This window comes from Ostrea edulis, chromosome 1 (genome assembly GCF_947568905.1).
Source record: "Ostrea edulis chromosome 1, xbOstEdul1.1, whole genome shotgun sequence".
Taxonomy (NCBI): Eukaryota; Metazoa; Mollusca; class Bivalvia; order Ostreida; family Ostreidae; genus Ostrea; species Ostrea edulis.
In genome coordinates, this window is record NC_079164.1 from 4,333,153 (window position 1) to 4,352,147 (window position 18,995).

Here is an 18,995-nt window from a genome sequence, read left to right on the forward strand (position 1 = left end):
CCAGTTTGACTCTTGACCCTTGACCATGTGATCTCAAAATCAATATGGGTCATCTTTTCCTGAAGACGTACCAGTGTACCAAGTTTGATGTATGTCAAGAAAAGGGTTCTCAAGATACTGAGCAGACAGTATATTTCAATTTCTAGTTTGACCCTTGACCTTTGATCATGTGACCTCAAAATCAATAGGAGTCATCTTCTCCTAAAGATATACCACGTTATTAAGTTTGATGTCTGTCAAGCAAACAAGCAAAGGGTTCTCAACATATTAAGCGGACAATATATTACTATGTCCAGTTTGACCCTTGACCTTTGACCATGTGACCTCAAAATCAATAGGGGTCATCTTCTCCTGAAGTTGTACCAGTGTACCAAGTTTGATGTCTGTCAAGCAGAGGTTTCTCAAGATATTGAATGGACCGTATATTCCAATGTCCAGTTTGACCCTTGACCTTTGACCATATGACCTCAAAAATCAATAGGAATCATCTACTCCTTAGGATGTACCAGTGTGCTAAGTTTGATGTTTTTAAAGCAAAAGGTTCTCAAGATATTGAGCGGACATTATATTCCTATGTCCAGAGTAGATTGACCCTTGACCTTTGGACCTGAAAAACAATAAGAATCCTCTTCTACTCATAACCAACCCACATATGAAATATCATTATTATCAAGTGAATGGTTCTCAAGATATTGAGCGGACAACATGTAGTGTACCCAACGACCAACAGGTGCAAACCAATATGCCCCTCTTCTTTGAAGGGGGGCATTATAAGAAGGCTCTCACTTGAAAACTGTGGGAGGAGTAGGGCGGACAAATTATGTACCCTCCATATAATAATTATTTCCAAATAAAGGGGCAAAACTCCTGGGAAAAGGTCGAAATGGATCAAAGTTGCATTATGATCTAGAGTGACCCACAAAGAAGCTACACAGCAAGTTTCAGCATATGTGAAAGGGAAATGAAATTATAAAGAGAAAACCCCGAAACATCAGTTTACTTTCATATTGATCAGACATAAATCAAACGACAGCAGTATATCATTTCATATTTCTTTGGATGTTAGTAGCTCCATTGTTTATCGTATGCATAAATAATATGCATAAATAAAATTTACATACAAGTATCGAGGCTCACAGGCCTTATCGGTCACATGAATACTAGTGAAAAAGTATCACTACTTCAACAAGTTATGAAATCTAGAAAAATTTCCTGTTCTGAATATCTTAGTTAAATTCTGATGTTCAGCAACAGTATAAAACAAGATGTGTTCTTAAAACTTCACTGCCTTCAAAAGTGCATACACTGATGAAAGACTTTAAATGATCGGTGTATCAACATTAAAACATCAAAAGATATGACTAATTTGGACTCATCCTAAAGTCTTAACCCAGTGTTATGAAATTCCCCATTTTTTTGTACATCCTGTTTTGCTATTCCTAAGTATGCATTTAGATTTTATTAAGAAATGAAACTTATAATTCTTTGTTTGATGCATGTATCAAACGAAACATTGGACGGAAAACTTCATCAATGCGCGTAGCGCATTGATGAAAAAGTTTTCCGTCCAATGTTTCGTTTGATACATGCATCAAACAAAGAATTATAAGTTTTATTTCTTATCATTTAATTATGTTTTTAAGATAGAAAAACAAATAGTTTCTCCCATCAAAAAGCTTGAATTAACGTTTCTGAAATGGCGCATAGGAATACATATAGGCAAGAATGAAAACAAAAACAAAACGGCATGGCTGTGCGTTTAGGTCAGGAACAGTTACTGTGCAGATTTAAATGGATTATACGCCAAATTAAAGGTGCAATGGTTAAAAGCTGAATTATATATAAAGGAAGATAACAAGTGGTGACTGGATTTATGCTGCATCGTGTTGGAGGAGACGTTGAACACTGGTTGTGTCGTTGGAACGGTGGAATGCAATTCGGCTCCATTTCAATATCGAGGAAAACATTCAAAACGCACTCATTGACTGATCCGCATATAACGCAGTTCAATTTCATTAATATTTACCAGATCAGAAGTCGCCACTTGCTCCGTCATGTTATCGATCTCGTAAAGCAGACGATTCATACCGGGAACTCATGTAATCTGTCTACTTCTACCAGTAAGTGGTCAACGTCATCAAATTGATTATTCTACCACGTCATCGCCTATGTATATTGTTTCTTTAAATTATTTTGTATTTTATTCATATCTTTAGTTGTGCTAATTTTTGATAGCAATGAAAAACAAAAATCAAACAAATGCATTTCGTTATATATAATGCTTCTGTGGAAAATCCCGTTCTATAAATAGCGCTAAAATTAGAACGGGGAAGACGCATTCCGGAGAAAAGCAGCCCCGCGTGCTTTGTGCAGATGAACTCCGAACGAAATTTTGACAGAGAAATCAAACAAAGGACTAAGACCATGTTTAGCTATATCGGCCCTGTGGTGTGTTAAAAAATAAAGCAGAATGAATTGAAATAAAATTGTTATCATTTGATAATATAATCTTTATACCATCGCGACGTGCCAAGATTTCCCCGCCAAAACGTCAGCTTGTGGAATTCTATACAAGACAAAACCGGTATCGGTCTGGTTTTCTGCAGAAATCTCCACTTTTTTCAAATTTAGTCATATAATTCATATAAAACACGACCTTCGATCCAGAAACTGACTGTAGTCTATCAAAATCTATCAATACAAATAAATTTTGCACGAACGATTTTTTGGATCGAAAGGTGTGCTGTTGATGAATACCAACTTTGAATTAAATCGAGAGCAATCCGGAATTATTTATTTTTGTGAGAGTTGTGGGTATTTTATTAATTATGTTGCTTTGAAAAATTAAAACAACATACTTATGTAGAGTCTACATCATTTCCATGCAGAATACACCCCTATGTGGTGTTTTTATCATAAGTTTGTGCAGGAATTCTAAAAGCTATAGAATTTTGATGCGTAAACAAACGAATCTGCTGTCCGACAAATCGGACCTTCAATGCTATAGAAAGTTTTTATTTAGACGACACCAACAGAATTACTAAGATCAAAATGAAAAGAATTTATAGAACATGCATTGATATAACTAAAACTATTGCCGATATATCGAAAGTATAACGTTAACTAGGGCAAGTAAACATATGAAGGATTTTTAAGCGTTTGATGTCATAGACGTCGTGGCTTAGTGGTAGAGAGCCCGTCCTTCAATCGGGATATCCGAGTTCAATTCCTACCCGTGTCAGTATTTTTTTTTTAAATCATACTGTTAACTACATTTTTCTTGGCGTTATTGAAAAATTAATTTCTTTCAAGACACTGAAGATGAAATTATACCTGAATACAAATAAAAATAGCAATCACAGAACACCAAGAAAATATGCAAGGATTACAGATTACATTTTTTAAAATTCATTGAAAAAAACCAAACCAAAATACTTTATTTTCGGACTTGATTTTATTTCAAAGAATGAACCAGCAAAAGATAATGGAAAGGAAAGTTTTTCCAATGCATCTAATGTACAGAAGAAAAGTCAGAAAAAATGTGAATCCATTAGCTATTCGTCATTTCCTGCAGAGTAAGAACTTTCTTGTTGAAACCACCACATGCTATATTGTGTAGCAAGTGTAGACATGTGTGTCAGTAAATTCACATCCAACAAAATTGTCACCACCAATCTCGGCCACTTCCTGAGACAAAGTCTCTACAGACAATTTCAATACCTCTCGACAGAACCAGGCCTGGGGTAATGGTAATTAAATGACAACCAGTTTCAATGTAATGGGGGTGTAATGGACCATTTTTGCATTACAAGTAATGGTAATGTAATGCATACTGTACTGCACATTATTTTTCATTACATTTACACTACTTCAAATATTTGATGATATTTCGAAGATTTAGAATAATTCATTTTATTAGTGATTGACTGAAGCATTTGAAACATTGATGACAATCAAATGCAATGAATAACTTAATAGATATGTTTCCTAACATTGCTGAATATTTTGTGTACTTATGTTAATGTATAATTAAAAATCATAATACAGAAATAATTTTTCTGCCATTTCTTTAATATCTGACAGTATGTTATGTAAATGTGTAATGTAAATTCACTCTAAAGTAATGTAATACATTATATTTCAAAATAGGAGTAATGGTAATGTGAAATTTTCTAGGTAATGTAAGGCGTTACATTGCTATGTAATTGACCTCAAGCCTGGATAGAACACCTTCTCATGCATGTATGCAAGTGCCTTGGACCCCAACTTGTCATTTCCTCTTTTGCAAGATTTTCAGCATTTCTTCATAGAGATCATAATTCCAACTGCAAGGTGTCCAAGATGATGAATTCAGACCTGACCAGTGTTTTTGACAATTTGATAACTTTTGACTCTACACTTTTCATCATTCAAAAAGTACATTATGACATTCATAATTCAACATGCAGATTTTCATTTGAATCATCAAATATGAATTCTTCCAAATAATAACCCCCCCCCCCCAAAAAAAAAAAAACACTTTAAAAACCTCCACAGGTATATTTCAAATGACATAGAAGTGCCATGGGTTAATAAGGGTTAAACTTTAGAGTCGACATGTTTCTTCCAAGCAATATAGTCTTGTTTGGATCCAGTTTTTCCAGTTCTGATATAACTGCCTGATACTGTACAATGTAGGTGTCAATCTGGTCCCCCTATTGTGGGAATCTGTTTCCACATAACTGCTGTATAATCTGGTACCTTGCTATTGGCAGGCACAACAAGGAAGCTATTCCTTCAGTGATGTCCAACACTTATCCGCATGTGTCACTGATGCCACTATCATTGATGAATCTGATGGCAGTGATGATAGTATTATTGAGGAGTAGGAATATGGATTCTTGTCAATCTGATTCATGTCACCCTTGCCATTAATTTTTGCTGTACATATTATATCATCCTGAAATTCAAATTTCTCCAGTATTATATCATTATCAAAACTATATCATAAATGAAAGGTGAAGATAACAAACAGTGATCAATCTCATAACTCCTACAAGCAATACAAAATAGATAGTTGGGCAAACACGAACCCCTGTATTATAATATTCATATAAAAGTTGTACTTTCATGCCCTCATGTATTTTCATTGATACAGAATTCAGAAAAATTACATTTATGTATTCGGTGGGAGATTAACATGTCTCCAACTAAACAATAGAGGACAGTTTAGCTACATGTACATTTCTGCATAAATAATTATATACACAGACATTTCATTTGAATTTGATTCCCCATCTAATAATTTTTGTTGTAGCTAATGTTGATATATTACATGTATCTTACATCACAATTATCAGCAAATTCACAAAATATTTTTATCTTTCATGCTCTTTCTTGTGGTAGATGTATGGAAAAATTTAATATTCAATAATATAAAGGAGATAAGCTAACAAAAAAATATATGCTTAAATCATGGTAGCTAGTACCCATGAAATTCAACATTCTCTGAGTGATTCTATATCTAATCCCAATGCAGGCATGTAAGTTGTAAGTGTAATTGTTGAAATTAAGTTTGACATGTTTACAATTTATCTTGAAATAAGGCATATTTAAATTATAAAACCAAACTGTTCTTATGATTTTCCTGGCTTAATGGTGATTTTAAGTATTTAAAAATTATTGAATGTAAAAATCATTCCGACTTTTCTAATCCATGTTTCCGCGTAAGGCCAAAAAATATATATATGTTAATTGGTTTCCACTTTCCCGACCTACCCTAATTAAAAATTTCTGTTGACCCTAACACATTTTTTTCTATTCTCACAGATTTTGCAAATGTCATCACTACAACAAGAATATATTTATTGACTTATGAAGTTATTTATTATGCACTAATACCAGACAGATTCCAAACCACAGAAACAGTTTTTGTTTACAGTAAATTGAAGAAATGTATCGATTCATCATATAACTTTTATTTGATTACTAAATAATCACTAAGTTAAGTTTAAACATAGTAGAATACTAGAATACCAAATCGTTCGAAAATTATTCAACCTATAACCCCCCACACGTCTACATGTTACCCCAGAGACATATACCATTATGGAAATATACATCTATATACAATTATATGTCTCTTTAACCTATACAAATACTTTTTAGACCATACAATGATACATGGAAAGTTCAAAGTGTGAAGTGAGTCAAACATCATGTAAGAAAATTCAAATATACCCGAGAAGGTCATGCACTTGGAATTGAAAATGGCATGATCGTGTAACAGCTGATTTTTCTGATCAGCTGATATACATACAATTTTAAATCTTAACAATATATAACTATAATAGATAAACAATAAATATATGTTGACAACAGTTAACAGATTTGTTGTGGGATTTCCAACAGCCCAATGCGTGAATATTATAAGTCTATGTCAACACACCACAGGCGCACCATACTATTCGTTCCATGCGACTTGTTTATTATTTTTAAGAGCAATTGGTACACCTATTTGGTTATACAGTTTCACGAGTAGAGGTGAAGTATATTCATATTTCTAAAACTTACGTTGAAATGCGATGAGTGCATCCTTTGCAACTTCCACGAACAGCACAAACAGGCTAACGGCGCGGCGTGTGAAAATGGCCGAATGAAGGATTGAAAAATATGGTGTGCCATTCGGGGCTATAAGTAAAATAACCTTATTGCGTATTTTGAAAGAAAATTTCTTTTTCAAGATCTTATTATATATTAAACCGCTCATTGCATAATTATGTTTTACAATACGTTACCACTTCTAATAATATATAGCGACGTTGTATGACGCAATCTTAAAAAGTAGAGCAAATTATAGGATTTATACTAGTAATGTAAACCTAAAAATAGTGTTCTTTCACGAACTCTACATATAAAAACCAGTACATTATAGGAAAAGAACATGTTAGAGAATATTTCTAACAAAAAATTATTCACTTTGGACGTTAGGCCGAATTTTGATAAACATGGTCTTAGTCCTTTTTCAACCAATCAGCATCGTTTATAAGTCATGACTTTAAAAGTTATTAAATGATTACAGTATCAGCAAACTTACACATACATACTATATATTAATTTAAGTTTGGTGCCACCCTGGGGTCAGAACCCTTACTCTGGAGGAAACCAAACTTACAATTTTGGTAAAAGACTACATGTGTACCTGTTCTATCCATTTAGCACTATATATCAAATTTGGCCCTGCCCTGGGTATCATGAAATTACAATTTTGGTAGAGGCCTTCCTGCTCTACATCACTATGCATTTAGTTTTTCTTACATGCGTGTGGTACTTGAGAAGAAGATTTATGAAAATTGGTCAGTTTTGGGCAGTTTTTGCCTCACCCCTAAGGCCCCAGGGGTGCAGGAATTCTGAAATTTACAATTCATGTTTCCCTTGTTCCAAATATGTTTCATACCAAATTTGAAAAGAATTGGAATGATAGCTATCAAGAAAAAAAAGTAAAAATGTCTATTGTTCACACATAAAATAACTGACCATTTTGGCCCCACCCTGATACCAAAACCCCTACCCCTGGGATCATCAAATTTACAATTTGGCAAAGGACTACCTGTTCTTTCTAAATATCTATTTACTTTCAATTCAATATTAACTGCACTAAAGATTGATTGATTGATGTTTTCCACCATACTCAACAATTGTTCAGCTATCTGATGGTGCCCAGTTTTTATTGGTGGAAGAGAGAACCCAGATACAATGTACCTGGGAAGAGACCACCGACCTTCTGAAAGTAAAGTGGGAAAACTTTCTCACTTACCGGTGCGAGTGGGATTCGAAGATGTTATTTCACAATATTTACATTTGCCAATCCTCTTCCTTATATGACAGTACTAATGAAATTGATGTTCAATTTCGTGTGACATGAATTTGGTCACGTGATCAGTTTGTTCTTGCGTATGAATACAATCACCGCTTCAAAAGTCAGTTCCTGTATTTTCACCTGGCTTCTTGCTTATGCAATGCAGTGGGGGATTTAGACCCCCCCCCCTCTCGCCACAAATTTAAACAAGAGGTACTGTGAGCAATGCTCACTAAGAATACCCCCGCTTACCCCAATCTCCCAAAGGGTGTTGGTAATAGGTATAAACTACCTCTTTTCTGAGTGTAAAAACAAATGGCATGACAAACCGAACCATATTGCTACTTCGATGTCCAGTGCGCGTGACCTTTAACCTTTTGACCCCAAAATCCATAGGGAACATCTTCATCCCATGGGTAGTCCATATGTATGATATGGTGACTGTAGGTGGAAAGGATAACGCTTTAGAGCCCGGAAACCATATTGCTACTTCGATGTCCAGTGTGCTTGACCTTTGACCTTTTGACCCCAAAATCGATAGGGAACATCTTCATCCCATGGGTAGTCCATATGTATGATATGGTGACTGTAGGTGGAAAGAATAACGCTTTAGAGCCCAGAAACCATATTGCTACTTCGATGTCCAGTGCGTTTGACCTTTGACCTTTTGACCCCAAAATTGATAGGGAACATCTTCATCCCATGGGTAGTCCATCTATATGATATGATGACGGTAGGTGGAAAGGATAATGCTTTAGAGCCCGGAAACCATTGCGTCTACAGACGAACGGACGGACAGACAGACGGACAACACGATTCCAGTATACCCCCCCCCCCCAACTTGTTGCGGGGGTATAATAATAGAAATATTGTGAGTAAAATTCCAGATTGGCACCAAAAAAGTCTAAGCATTTTGGCTAATACTTCACTTTCACACACACTCTTAGGTAAACCCTGGATCTGCCACTGCAGTGACATCATAACAGAAATAAACGCAGCAGGATATTCATACAGTTTATTTTGTAAGCAAACAAGAATTTCATCAATTTATAAAAGAGAAACATTAAACATATATCGTTCTGTTGTTTCATTTTATACAGTTTTAAATACCATCTGCAACTTCTGCATGACGAATTTATAAAATAAAGTTCTGATATTGGAAGCGAAAACATGTAGGCAGCGTTACATGTATAAGCCTACATGTATTTACTTTATGATGATAAGTTAACCTGTTGTTTCCTGGCAACTCCCATCACGGCTATGACTCGGCATGATTATAAGCGAGGCTGGTTTCGAGGCTCGAAAAATTTACATGTTCATGTCAGGGTACCGGTGCGAGTCTTCATTAAAATCCTACAACAGAAATCTCTCAAGTGAACAAAAACTCTGTCAGTTTGTTTTTATTTTATTTTATTTTGCACACACTGAAGGTAAATAAAAGACGCAACCTACCTGCACTTGGTCTAAATCTGTCCTACTGTCTTGAATCGTCTCCTGCATGGCTACAACCGCGAGTCCTAACGATGAACATACCGTTGGTTCTTTCCAAAAACCCGACTAAGATCTTAACGTTAACTTGACCCATCATATCCACCATCAATTCTCTCAGATCCTTTGAATTTCTGTCGAAATCTGTGATCAACAATTGCGTTTTCAACTTAGTAACCTAGACCGACGCCAGTTTCTTCATCGCTGATCGCGATCAAATCACACCACGGATGTAGTTTACTCCGCTCTTCTTGTCATTTCAGTTAACTTTACGCTCTAAATTACCTTTATTTTTACACGTTTCGTCTTTTTTTAACATTTTCAATTAAATATCTATATCTTATATTCTCTTTGATATTGTTCCTAATATTTTATTCACTAAAACTCTTACGAACTATATTTTGTGTTCTACGATCGTTATTTTGGTCATCTGCTACATAATCATGGAAGCTCGATAAGAACACAAATCAAAATAGAAAATATAAATATAAGAAATAAAATATCATTTTTGAATGTTATTGGGATATGACATGAAGTTGGTACGTGATCGAATCTACTATAACGCCCTTTGAGCGTTATAAGATTTGATCACGTGACCAACTTTATGTCATATCTGAACAACATTCAAAAATGATATCTTTTTTCTTAATTAACACAATTTTAACAAACTTGAATCTGCATTATGTCAAAAAGCTTTCATGTAAATTTCCACTTCCCTGGCCTAGAAGTTTTTGAGAAGAATTTTTTTAAAGATGATTGTCCCCTATATATTTGTATGTAAAACTTTGAGCCCCTATTGTCCCCCCATCCAACCACCATGAATTTAACAAACTTGAATCTGCAGTATGTCAGGAAGCTTTCATGTAAAAATCAGTTTTTTTTGGTAAATTTCAGCTCTTCTGGTCTAGTGGTTCTTGAGAAGATTTTTAAATGACCCCACCCTATTTTTGCATTTTTGTGATTATCTCCTCCTTGAAGGGAGCATGGCCTTTTATTTGAACAAACATGAAAGCTCTTCACCCAAGGATGCTTTTGGCCAAGTTTGGTTATAAGTGATTCTGGAGAAGAACTTGAAAATGTAAAAGGTTAACAGATGAACAGACGACTAACAACTGGCGATCAGAAAAACTCACTTTCAGCTCAATATACGTCCTATCTTGTGACAGCCAGTACATCTTTAAATGTCATAAACCACTTTAATGATATGTTATCTACAAGATGTTAATTAAATCAAATATGTTGATAAAATGGCTGAGAGCTGTTTTCAAACTTTCACACTGGAAGTTATATATGACGTCACACATAATGCCGCATAAAATATTGAAAGTAAATATGCATATCAAATGATTGAATTTCGTCAATTCAAACACGAAAACTATGCAAAATATTTCTTTTAAAACACATTTAAAGACATTTTAAGCATGCAAAGATTTAATTTTGCTAGAGAGATTCGAAAGTTTAGCAACATGTGATGTGTCCTTGTCAATCAGCCAGAGATCGACAAACACTCTATTGGCTCGGTAAAATCATGTTTAGATTATGAAAATACAAACCATTTACCTATAAAAGACCAGGTAAAAAGTAAAAGTTTAAACAAATGAATCGAACTGGCCACTGATTTCATTAGAAAAATCTATGAACAAGTTATAAGGACTATATACCAAGATTCTTACCCTGATCATGAGCCTGATGTTATTGGTTTTGTAGAATATTCATAGAAAGCTGGTTTCCCTGATTTATCACTATCATTATGGTGAAAACTATTCAATATATCATTTCAAAATCAAAGTGATCAAAACAGACAGGTGGAGAGACAATTTGATTCCTAAACGAGAACACTGACCTACTTAAATTCCACCACAGTTTACATTTACCTATAATTTACTGTACAGATAGAAAATTAAGTATAAAAATAATTGGCATATATATATATATATATATATATATATATATATATATATGTTTCATCTTCTAAAACATCTACTGGTTAAATTTTCCATTAATTGTCATTTTAGTAGCTCAGTGGAGAGAGCTTCTGACTGACAGGCAAATGTTGTCTTTGGTTTCAAATTGACATTTATTGAGACATTTTCTTAATACTTAAAGCTCCATATTGACAGAGGTGCATTAGGGGGATTTGAACATAAAAATGATAAAATTGAATCAACATTATGTTACTATGTAGTTGTCTAAATCTGAATAAAAAATTAAAATCAGGAAAACACTTTTGATGTCAAAACTGATGGTTAATGTCAATATTGCAAATAATAAATTTCAGCTTCCAATCATTGTAAATTTGAACAAGAATACCGCAAACGGTACATAATACGCCTGTGAAATGCTTACATAGGGTGTTTTCTTGTACTATAATTTGTATAACTTTGCTTCAGGTAATATCAGCCATCATGAGGCTGTGACAAACTTTCATATCAACAAAGGGTCTTAGCTTAAAAATTGAGATTTCCTCAAAATGGATCATCAAGTTCAACAACCTGCAACTTTTACAAAAATGGAAGAAAATCAAAATCTTTCACCATATGCACATTTTCAGTACCTATACAAACACTCCACAAAATAAGAAGGTCCTCACTTGAAAACTGTGGGAGGAGTTGGGCAGACAAATTATGTACCCTCCATATAATAATTATTTCCAAATAAAGGGGCAAAACTCCTGGTAAAAAGGTCGAAATGGATCAAAATTGCAGTATGATCTAGAGTGACCCACAAAGAAGCTACAAAGCAAGTTTCAGCATTATACCTGAAAGGGAAATGAAATTATAAAGAGAAAATTCTGAACGGACGGACGGACAGACATCGTTATACCATAATACATCCCATCTAAAGACGGGCGTATAAAAATTCAAACAAACAGCAACAATGAAAAAGTAATGAACATCCAAGGATGCTTTGCACCAAGTTTGGTTGAAAATGGCCAGATGGTTCTGAAAAAAGATGATGAAAATGTGAAAAGTTTACAACAACTATGGAAAGTTGATAAGAAATGCTCACATTATTGAGTCTTAAATTAATTGGCTCAAGTGAACCTAAAAAAAAAAACAAAAAAACCCCCCAGGGATTATTGGTATGTTCTCATTGCCTGATATTCTGTTCCAATGGAAAATAGGTTGAATTTTTTCATTTTGTGGGGGTAAAATCAAAATACTGAACCCTTTTTCCTTTAAAGATAATTATGCAGATCAAGGATGACCATAGGTGTGATTGAAGGGAAAATATCTTATCATGTAAAAAAAACTTTTTAATGGTGCGGGGAAATTGCTGCACACTTTTTCATTCACCTGATCGTGAATTAGAAGAGAAATGCAGTGCTTTCACAATAGGGAATACACTAAGTTGTGTTAGTATAGGGGTTCAAACCTGTAGTGAACTTAGTCTGGTGTGCTGCTAGCCTTTATACAGGTAAATCTGAGTTGTGTTCAAGTCATATCACAAATGTATGCAATATAAGGAGATCCTTTGGAGTACTCTAGTCTATTGTTATTAACTCTAAAAGCTTTACAGGGACTGATTCACGGATTTAAGGTGGCTCACTAGATCCCAAAATAGTCTCTCAAATCAGTACAAATTGATTTAATTATAAAAGATATGATGATATACAATAAGTATATATGCCAAAAAGGCGAAAAATATACAAATTTGGATAAAAAATGATTTTCAAAAAAATTATTTCTACACATGAATATAAGACTCTGGGGGATTTGAACTCAAGATCTGCGGTTCACCAGCCCAATGCTTTAACCACTGAGCTACAATGATATACAAACAAATCGATTGATACAAACATTTTTACAAAACATTTAAATCGCCATCTTGTGACGTGGTGTCATACAGAGTATAAGCTTTTGTGTAGTGAGCTACCTTAAAATAGTTAACTTTCAGTTGTTTACAAATCATATCCCACATAACAAAGGAAAACCTTTCTAACACTCTCTCTTATGAAGTGTTCTAGTAAAAAAAAAGTCACCTTTCTTCATATTGTTTTAATCTTTAAACTATTCAAATCAAGTATCACCCATTCATTTCATTCAAATTTACCAAAATTTTAAGATTTTTTTTATAAAGATAAAGAGCAATTTTCATTGGTTAAATGTTGCCTCGCTATCAATAGAAAGGTTATCAATAATCAAACTGATTTCTAACAAAAGAATACAGGAGATGTTTGTAAAACATATAAGTCCCCCATGGTTCAAAATTGAATGAAGTTATACACATGCATCATTTAATTGATAGTAGTATCACCAATTCAAAATATTGAGCAAACAATATCTTCCTATGTCAAGAGTGGATTGACCATCTGACCTAAAATCAATAGGCGTCATTTACTCCTTATGCTGTACAAGTGTACCAAGTTTGGAGTCAATCAAGCAACTAATTCTAAAATATAGGAAGCAATATATAACTATGTCCCGTTTAACCCTTGACCTTTGACCATGTGACCTCAAAATCAATAGGGGTCATCTTTCTCTTAAGATGTACCAGTATACCCAGATTGATGTCTATCAAGCAAAGCATTCACTAGACATTGAGTGATCAGTATATTCCTATCTCTAGTTTAACCCTTGACCTTTGACCATATGACCTCAAAATCAATAATGTCATCTACTCCTTAGGATGTACCAGTGCACCAAGTTTAATGTCTGTCAAGCAAAGGGTTCTCAAGATATTGAGCGGACAATGTCTTCCTATGTCCAGAGTAGATTGATCTTTGCCCTTTTGACCTGAATAACAATAGGGGTCCTCTTCTACTCATAAACAACCCACTTATGAAATATCATTACGATCAAGTGAATGGTACTCAAGATATTGAGTTGACAACATGTGGTTTACCGACCAACCGACATACTGACCGACAGACAGGGGGCATAAACATATACTAGCATGAAATGCTGATCCTTATTTACATACATAAATGACAAACACCAATTCAATTAAAATTTGACTTGTGAATCTGCTTCTCTACTATATGCCCTGGCCATATTCAGAAAGGGACAACAAAATTCTTCAATAATTGCTTTGAAACTGAGCTAAACACCAAAATAGGAAATAGTGAGGTCAAGGTCACAGGTCACAGGGAAGGTTAAGGTCATAAAATAATATCACGGTTGAATTGCTACCACTAATATGTATCAGTGTAAGAGTTTTCACAAAAATATTGTTAATAGTTACTTTGAAATTGAGTTAAACACCAAAATCGGAAATAGTGAGGTCAAAGTCACAAGGAAGGTCAAGGTCATAATATAGTACCACAGTTGAATTGCTATTACGTATATGTATCAGTGAAAGAGTTTTCTAAAAAATATATTGTCAATAGTTGCTTTGAAACTGAGCTAAACATCAAACATGGAAAAGTGAGGTGAAGGTCACAGGAAAGGTCAAGGTAAAAATACTGATGCAGTTGAATAGATGATAACAATATGTATCAGCATTTAAGGTTTGATGAAAATATCTTGAAACTGAGCTAAACACAGAGCTAAATGCAAAGTGTGACTAAAGGACGGATGTAAGGATAGAAGATGTACATAACAAACACTATATGCCCTGGCCATGTTCATGGCAGGGCATGAAAATAATTTGATCCTCCGGACAATATGCATATCTACCAACAGCAAAGAAGCATAGTACAAAGTTTCAAGTCTACCCGATAAGCTATATAGGAGAAGTGTTCACAAAAAAGCTATTTTAACATCCTCCACCCCTATCAAATCCACTATAACTTTTAGGAAAATAATTGGATCCTTCTGTCCTGACAACATGCACATCCGCAAATGACAATGAAGCATTGCATCAAGTTTAAAGTATCTCCGATAAGCCATATAGGAGAAGTGTTCACTAGATTTTGAGACAGACAGATGAACAGACAGAAAGTACAAGCTTACCGCAAACAGTACATAATACACAGGTGAAAATGCTTACATAGGGTGTTCTTCTTAAGGCATAATATGCAGAACTTTGCTACAGGTAGTATCAGCCATCATCAGGCTGTGATATACTTTCATTGCCTAATATGAATATTTCCTAGAAATGGACTAAGTTCAACAATCTGTATTTTTCTTCAAAATTAAAGAAAATCAAAAATCCTTGCCACATGCACATCTTCCATACCCATACAAACACTCTGTAAAACAAGATGGTCCTCACTTGAAAATTGTGGAATGAGTTAGCCAGACAAATTACGTAACCTCCAAATAATCAATAATTTTCAAATAAAGGGGAAAAACTCCAGAGTTCAAAATGGATCAAAACTGCAACAAGATCTAGAGTGATCCACAAAGAAGATACATGTACATAGCAAATTTCATCCTGATATGTGAAAGGGAAATGAAATTAGAAACAGAAAACCCCGAACAGACAGACGGTAAGATGGACAGGCAGACGGCCATACAGACATTGCTGTACCATAATACGTCCCATCTATAGACAGGCATATAAAAACAATATCCCCCCCCCTGGGAGATTATTGATTGTCAGGGCTCAACATTAACTCTTTTTCCTACTTGTCCATTCGGACAAGGGACAAAGATATTTACTTGTCCGAACTTCAACTTCACTTGTCCGAAGAAAAAAAAATCAAAAATGATCTAATATTGTCAACTTGAAAACTGTATTTAATTTACTTAAGATATAGTCCATTGTTATACCCGCTTGATTGATTTTTAGCCGAGTTGCAGCGAAGTTGAACTCGGCTATTGGTTTGGTGATGCGGGCGGGCGGTTGGGCGTCAAAAATTGGTTTCCGGATGATAACTCGAAAAGTTTACAATGTAATCAAATGAAACTTTGACATATTGTTGGGTACCAGGTAAGGAAGACCCCTATCGATTTTGGAGAAAAATTGTCAAAGGTCAAGGTCACAGTGACCGAAAATAGAATGAAAATTTCAGAAAAATTTGGTTTCGGGATCATAACTCAGAAAGTTTAAATCTGAATCAAATGAAACTTTGATATATTGTTGGGTACTAGATATGGAAGACCCCTATTTATTTTGGAGAAAACGGGTCAAAAGTCAAGGTCCCAGTGACCGAATATAAAATAAAAATTTCAAAAATATTTGGTTTCCGGAATAATAACTCAGTAAGTTTAAATTCGAATCAAATGATACTTAAAGATGTTGTTATGTACCAGGTAAGGAAGAACCCTATTGATTTTGGAGAAAATGGGTCAAAGGTCAAGGTCACAGTGACCGAAAATAGATTTAAAATTCCAAAAAAAATTAGTTTTCGGAGAATAACTTGAAATTTTTTAATTTGAATCAAATGAAACTTGGGTTATATTGTTGCATACCAGCAAAGCAAGGCCCCTATTGCTTTTGGAGAAAAAAGGTCAAAGGTCAAGGTCACAGTGACCAAAAATAGATTGAAAACTTCTGACAAATATGGTTTCTGGACAGTAACTTGAAAAAGTTTAAAACTGAAATTAGTTCTTCACAATTATAAATATGCCACATCATTCCTGACTTTACAATGTATCCTATGCAACTCGGTTTATGCACCCCTGGGTGCATATATTGATTTTTGATCTTATTCTTTTGATAAAAACAACAAACACATAAAATAAAATTTTATCTAGACTTCTTATCTTGAATCAATGACTTCGTAAGACCCATGGATGATTGAAAGTAGTATGCAGTAAGTGAACACCGATCCCGATCGAGTGTGACTCAGTTAGTTTACATAGCGATTGATATCGGGATCGAAGTTCACTTTTCATGCATTACTTCCGACTCTGAACTACCGATAAAATTTTCACCAAATTGTTTGAAGACTTCTTTACATAAAAAAGCACTTGTCCAATCGGACAAGTGTCCATCAATAGTCACTTGTCCGAAATGTTTTTCCACTGGTACTGGACAAGCGGACAAACGTTAATGTTGACCTCTGATTGTATATTGTTTAACGTCTCACTCGAGAATATTTCACTGAAATTGAGACGTCAGGGGGAGACATAAATATGTATGCACAACAAATACACTGTATAAAACTTTCATTTATCATCACAGCAATTTCCATTTTAAATGAAGAAATACAAAACTTTAATAGAGAAATAAAGTTTTTTCAAGAATTGTTCTTTAACTTTTGATACTTTACAATAATAATTACCATCATCTTCCTTTTTTATAGATTCCAAGGAGTCGACAAATATTCCTACAGCATCTTTAATCTCATTGAATGCATTTTCTGAAATACAAATATAATCATCAATCTAAATATCCTCACTAACAGCTACACAAAGAAGCTAAAAAATCACATCCCAATTTTGTTCTCTATATAACAAAGCAAATTTACTATCGATCTCTCAAACGTTCGATCTCTCGAAGTTCTCAATCTCTCGAAGTGAAGTTGGGTCCCGTAAAACACATTTCATTGTTTTTCACTCTCGATCTCTCGAAGTGGTGGTAGTGTATACCCACCGTTACCCAAGCGTGTAATAATTTCCCCCTCGGACCCTACCTGGATTTTGTGAAATGCTGGGGGATAATATGTCTATGGTAATTAGGTGTTTACATGGGTGAAACATCACCTGTGCTTCTTTGTGGAGGTGACACATTTGAGTATATAATTGGCTAATTGGTCAGTTTACACCTTACACTGGAGTCTTGTGATGATTAGAATTATATATAATCTGGCTATGAATAAAATCTATAATTTGTTTTGACTTGACAAAAAGAGGGTAAGTTTTATACATTAATGTGGAGATCTACAGACTGTTAAATTTCTCGAGATTGTTCTTTGTGTAAAGTTACTCTGAAGCTTCGTTTTACTCATTCGTTAGAATGTTTGCTTTGTGTAAAGCGACATATAAACATTGAGCTCTGTTTAGTTAGCGATAGTAAAATTTTATCAGAACTTGGTTTTGTATGCCTATGTTAGCATGATTAAAGAGCAAATGAATACATAAACTTTGAAATCTTTTTTATTAAATGCATAATAAGGTTCTTTAATTTTATATTAAATTAACTATCTGACAAAAATGAAGGAAAACATGTCAAAACGATATTATCTTGTTGGTAAAATGAATTATTCACGTATATACACGTGACTCTCGATTTCTCGGAGTTTTATCAAGGTCCCTCGAACTTCGGGTTATCGAGAGTCACCTGTATAATGTATAATTCATTTAGTATAAAACACATCATCCATGAGATGAGACTCCCTTAATTGCTTTTTTAACTATACATTTATTTTGTCTATTAGAGCAGAATCTTGAGCTTTTTTAACATGAACCCGGTGGTCTTAAACAGTCACCTGCATCAATATAACAAAACAAAACAATCATAGTGAAAGTGGGCGTTATTCAGACTCTGAAAACTGTCGGTCATAGTTTGTTCTTTTGTGTCCAAATTAAAATATCAGTGTAAGTTTCTTAATGCTTTAGAGTTGTGACATTACACACTCCTGGAAATAACATATTCAAACTTTTATTCATCAATGGCAATCACATGACCACTTTTTACACTGCCCATCAAATTAACTGACATAACTGCCATTTTCAAACTAAATTCTTCTCTACATATAACAGAATCCCCAAACACAATCCGTGTGAAGATCAATTCTAAATCCCTCCAACATTATTCAGATATCACATGGCCACTTTTCCTAAAAGCTATTATAAATACAAATATTTCTATCGTTTTTCACTTAGTGACCTCAAACTCT

The 18,995-nt window shown here is 34.3% G+C and overlaps 1 protein-coding gene and 1 long non-coding RNA gene across 5 annotated transcripts in view; both read right to left on the bottom strand.

Moving 5' to 3' along the window:
* Window positions 1-18,995, bottom strand: part of LOC125664393 (uncharacterized) — a 161,732-nt gene that overhangs the window by 118,450 nt on the left and 24,287 nt on the right. The window contains exons 13-14 of one of the 4 annotated variants that reach the window (XM_056151066.1): window positions 17,439-17,516; window positions 16,887-17,257 (exon numbers count right to left, since the gene is read on the bottom strand). The exons of 2 other annotated variants lie outside the window; for them this stretch is intronic. In XM_056151066.1, the coding sequence (XP_056007041.1) occupies window positions 17,232-17,257; window positions 17,439-17,516 (104 nt within the window). In that variant the 3' untranslated portion in view covers window positions 16,887-17,231. Of the gene's footprint in view, window positions 1-16,886; window positions 17,258-17,438; window positions 17,517-18,995 lie in introns of those variants that run through there. One more of the 4 variants, XM_056151057.1, reaches the window with a different exon arrangement.
* LOC130050882 (uncharacterized) lies at window positions 3,436-6,995 on the bottom strand. Its single transcript, XR_008799266.1, has 2 exons — window positions 6,553-6,995; window positions 3,436-4,939 (listed from the first exon to the last, which is right to left on the bottom strand). It is a non-coding gene; the product is annotated as an uncharacterized LOC130050882 (long non-coding RNA).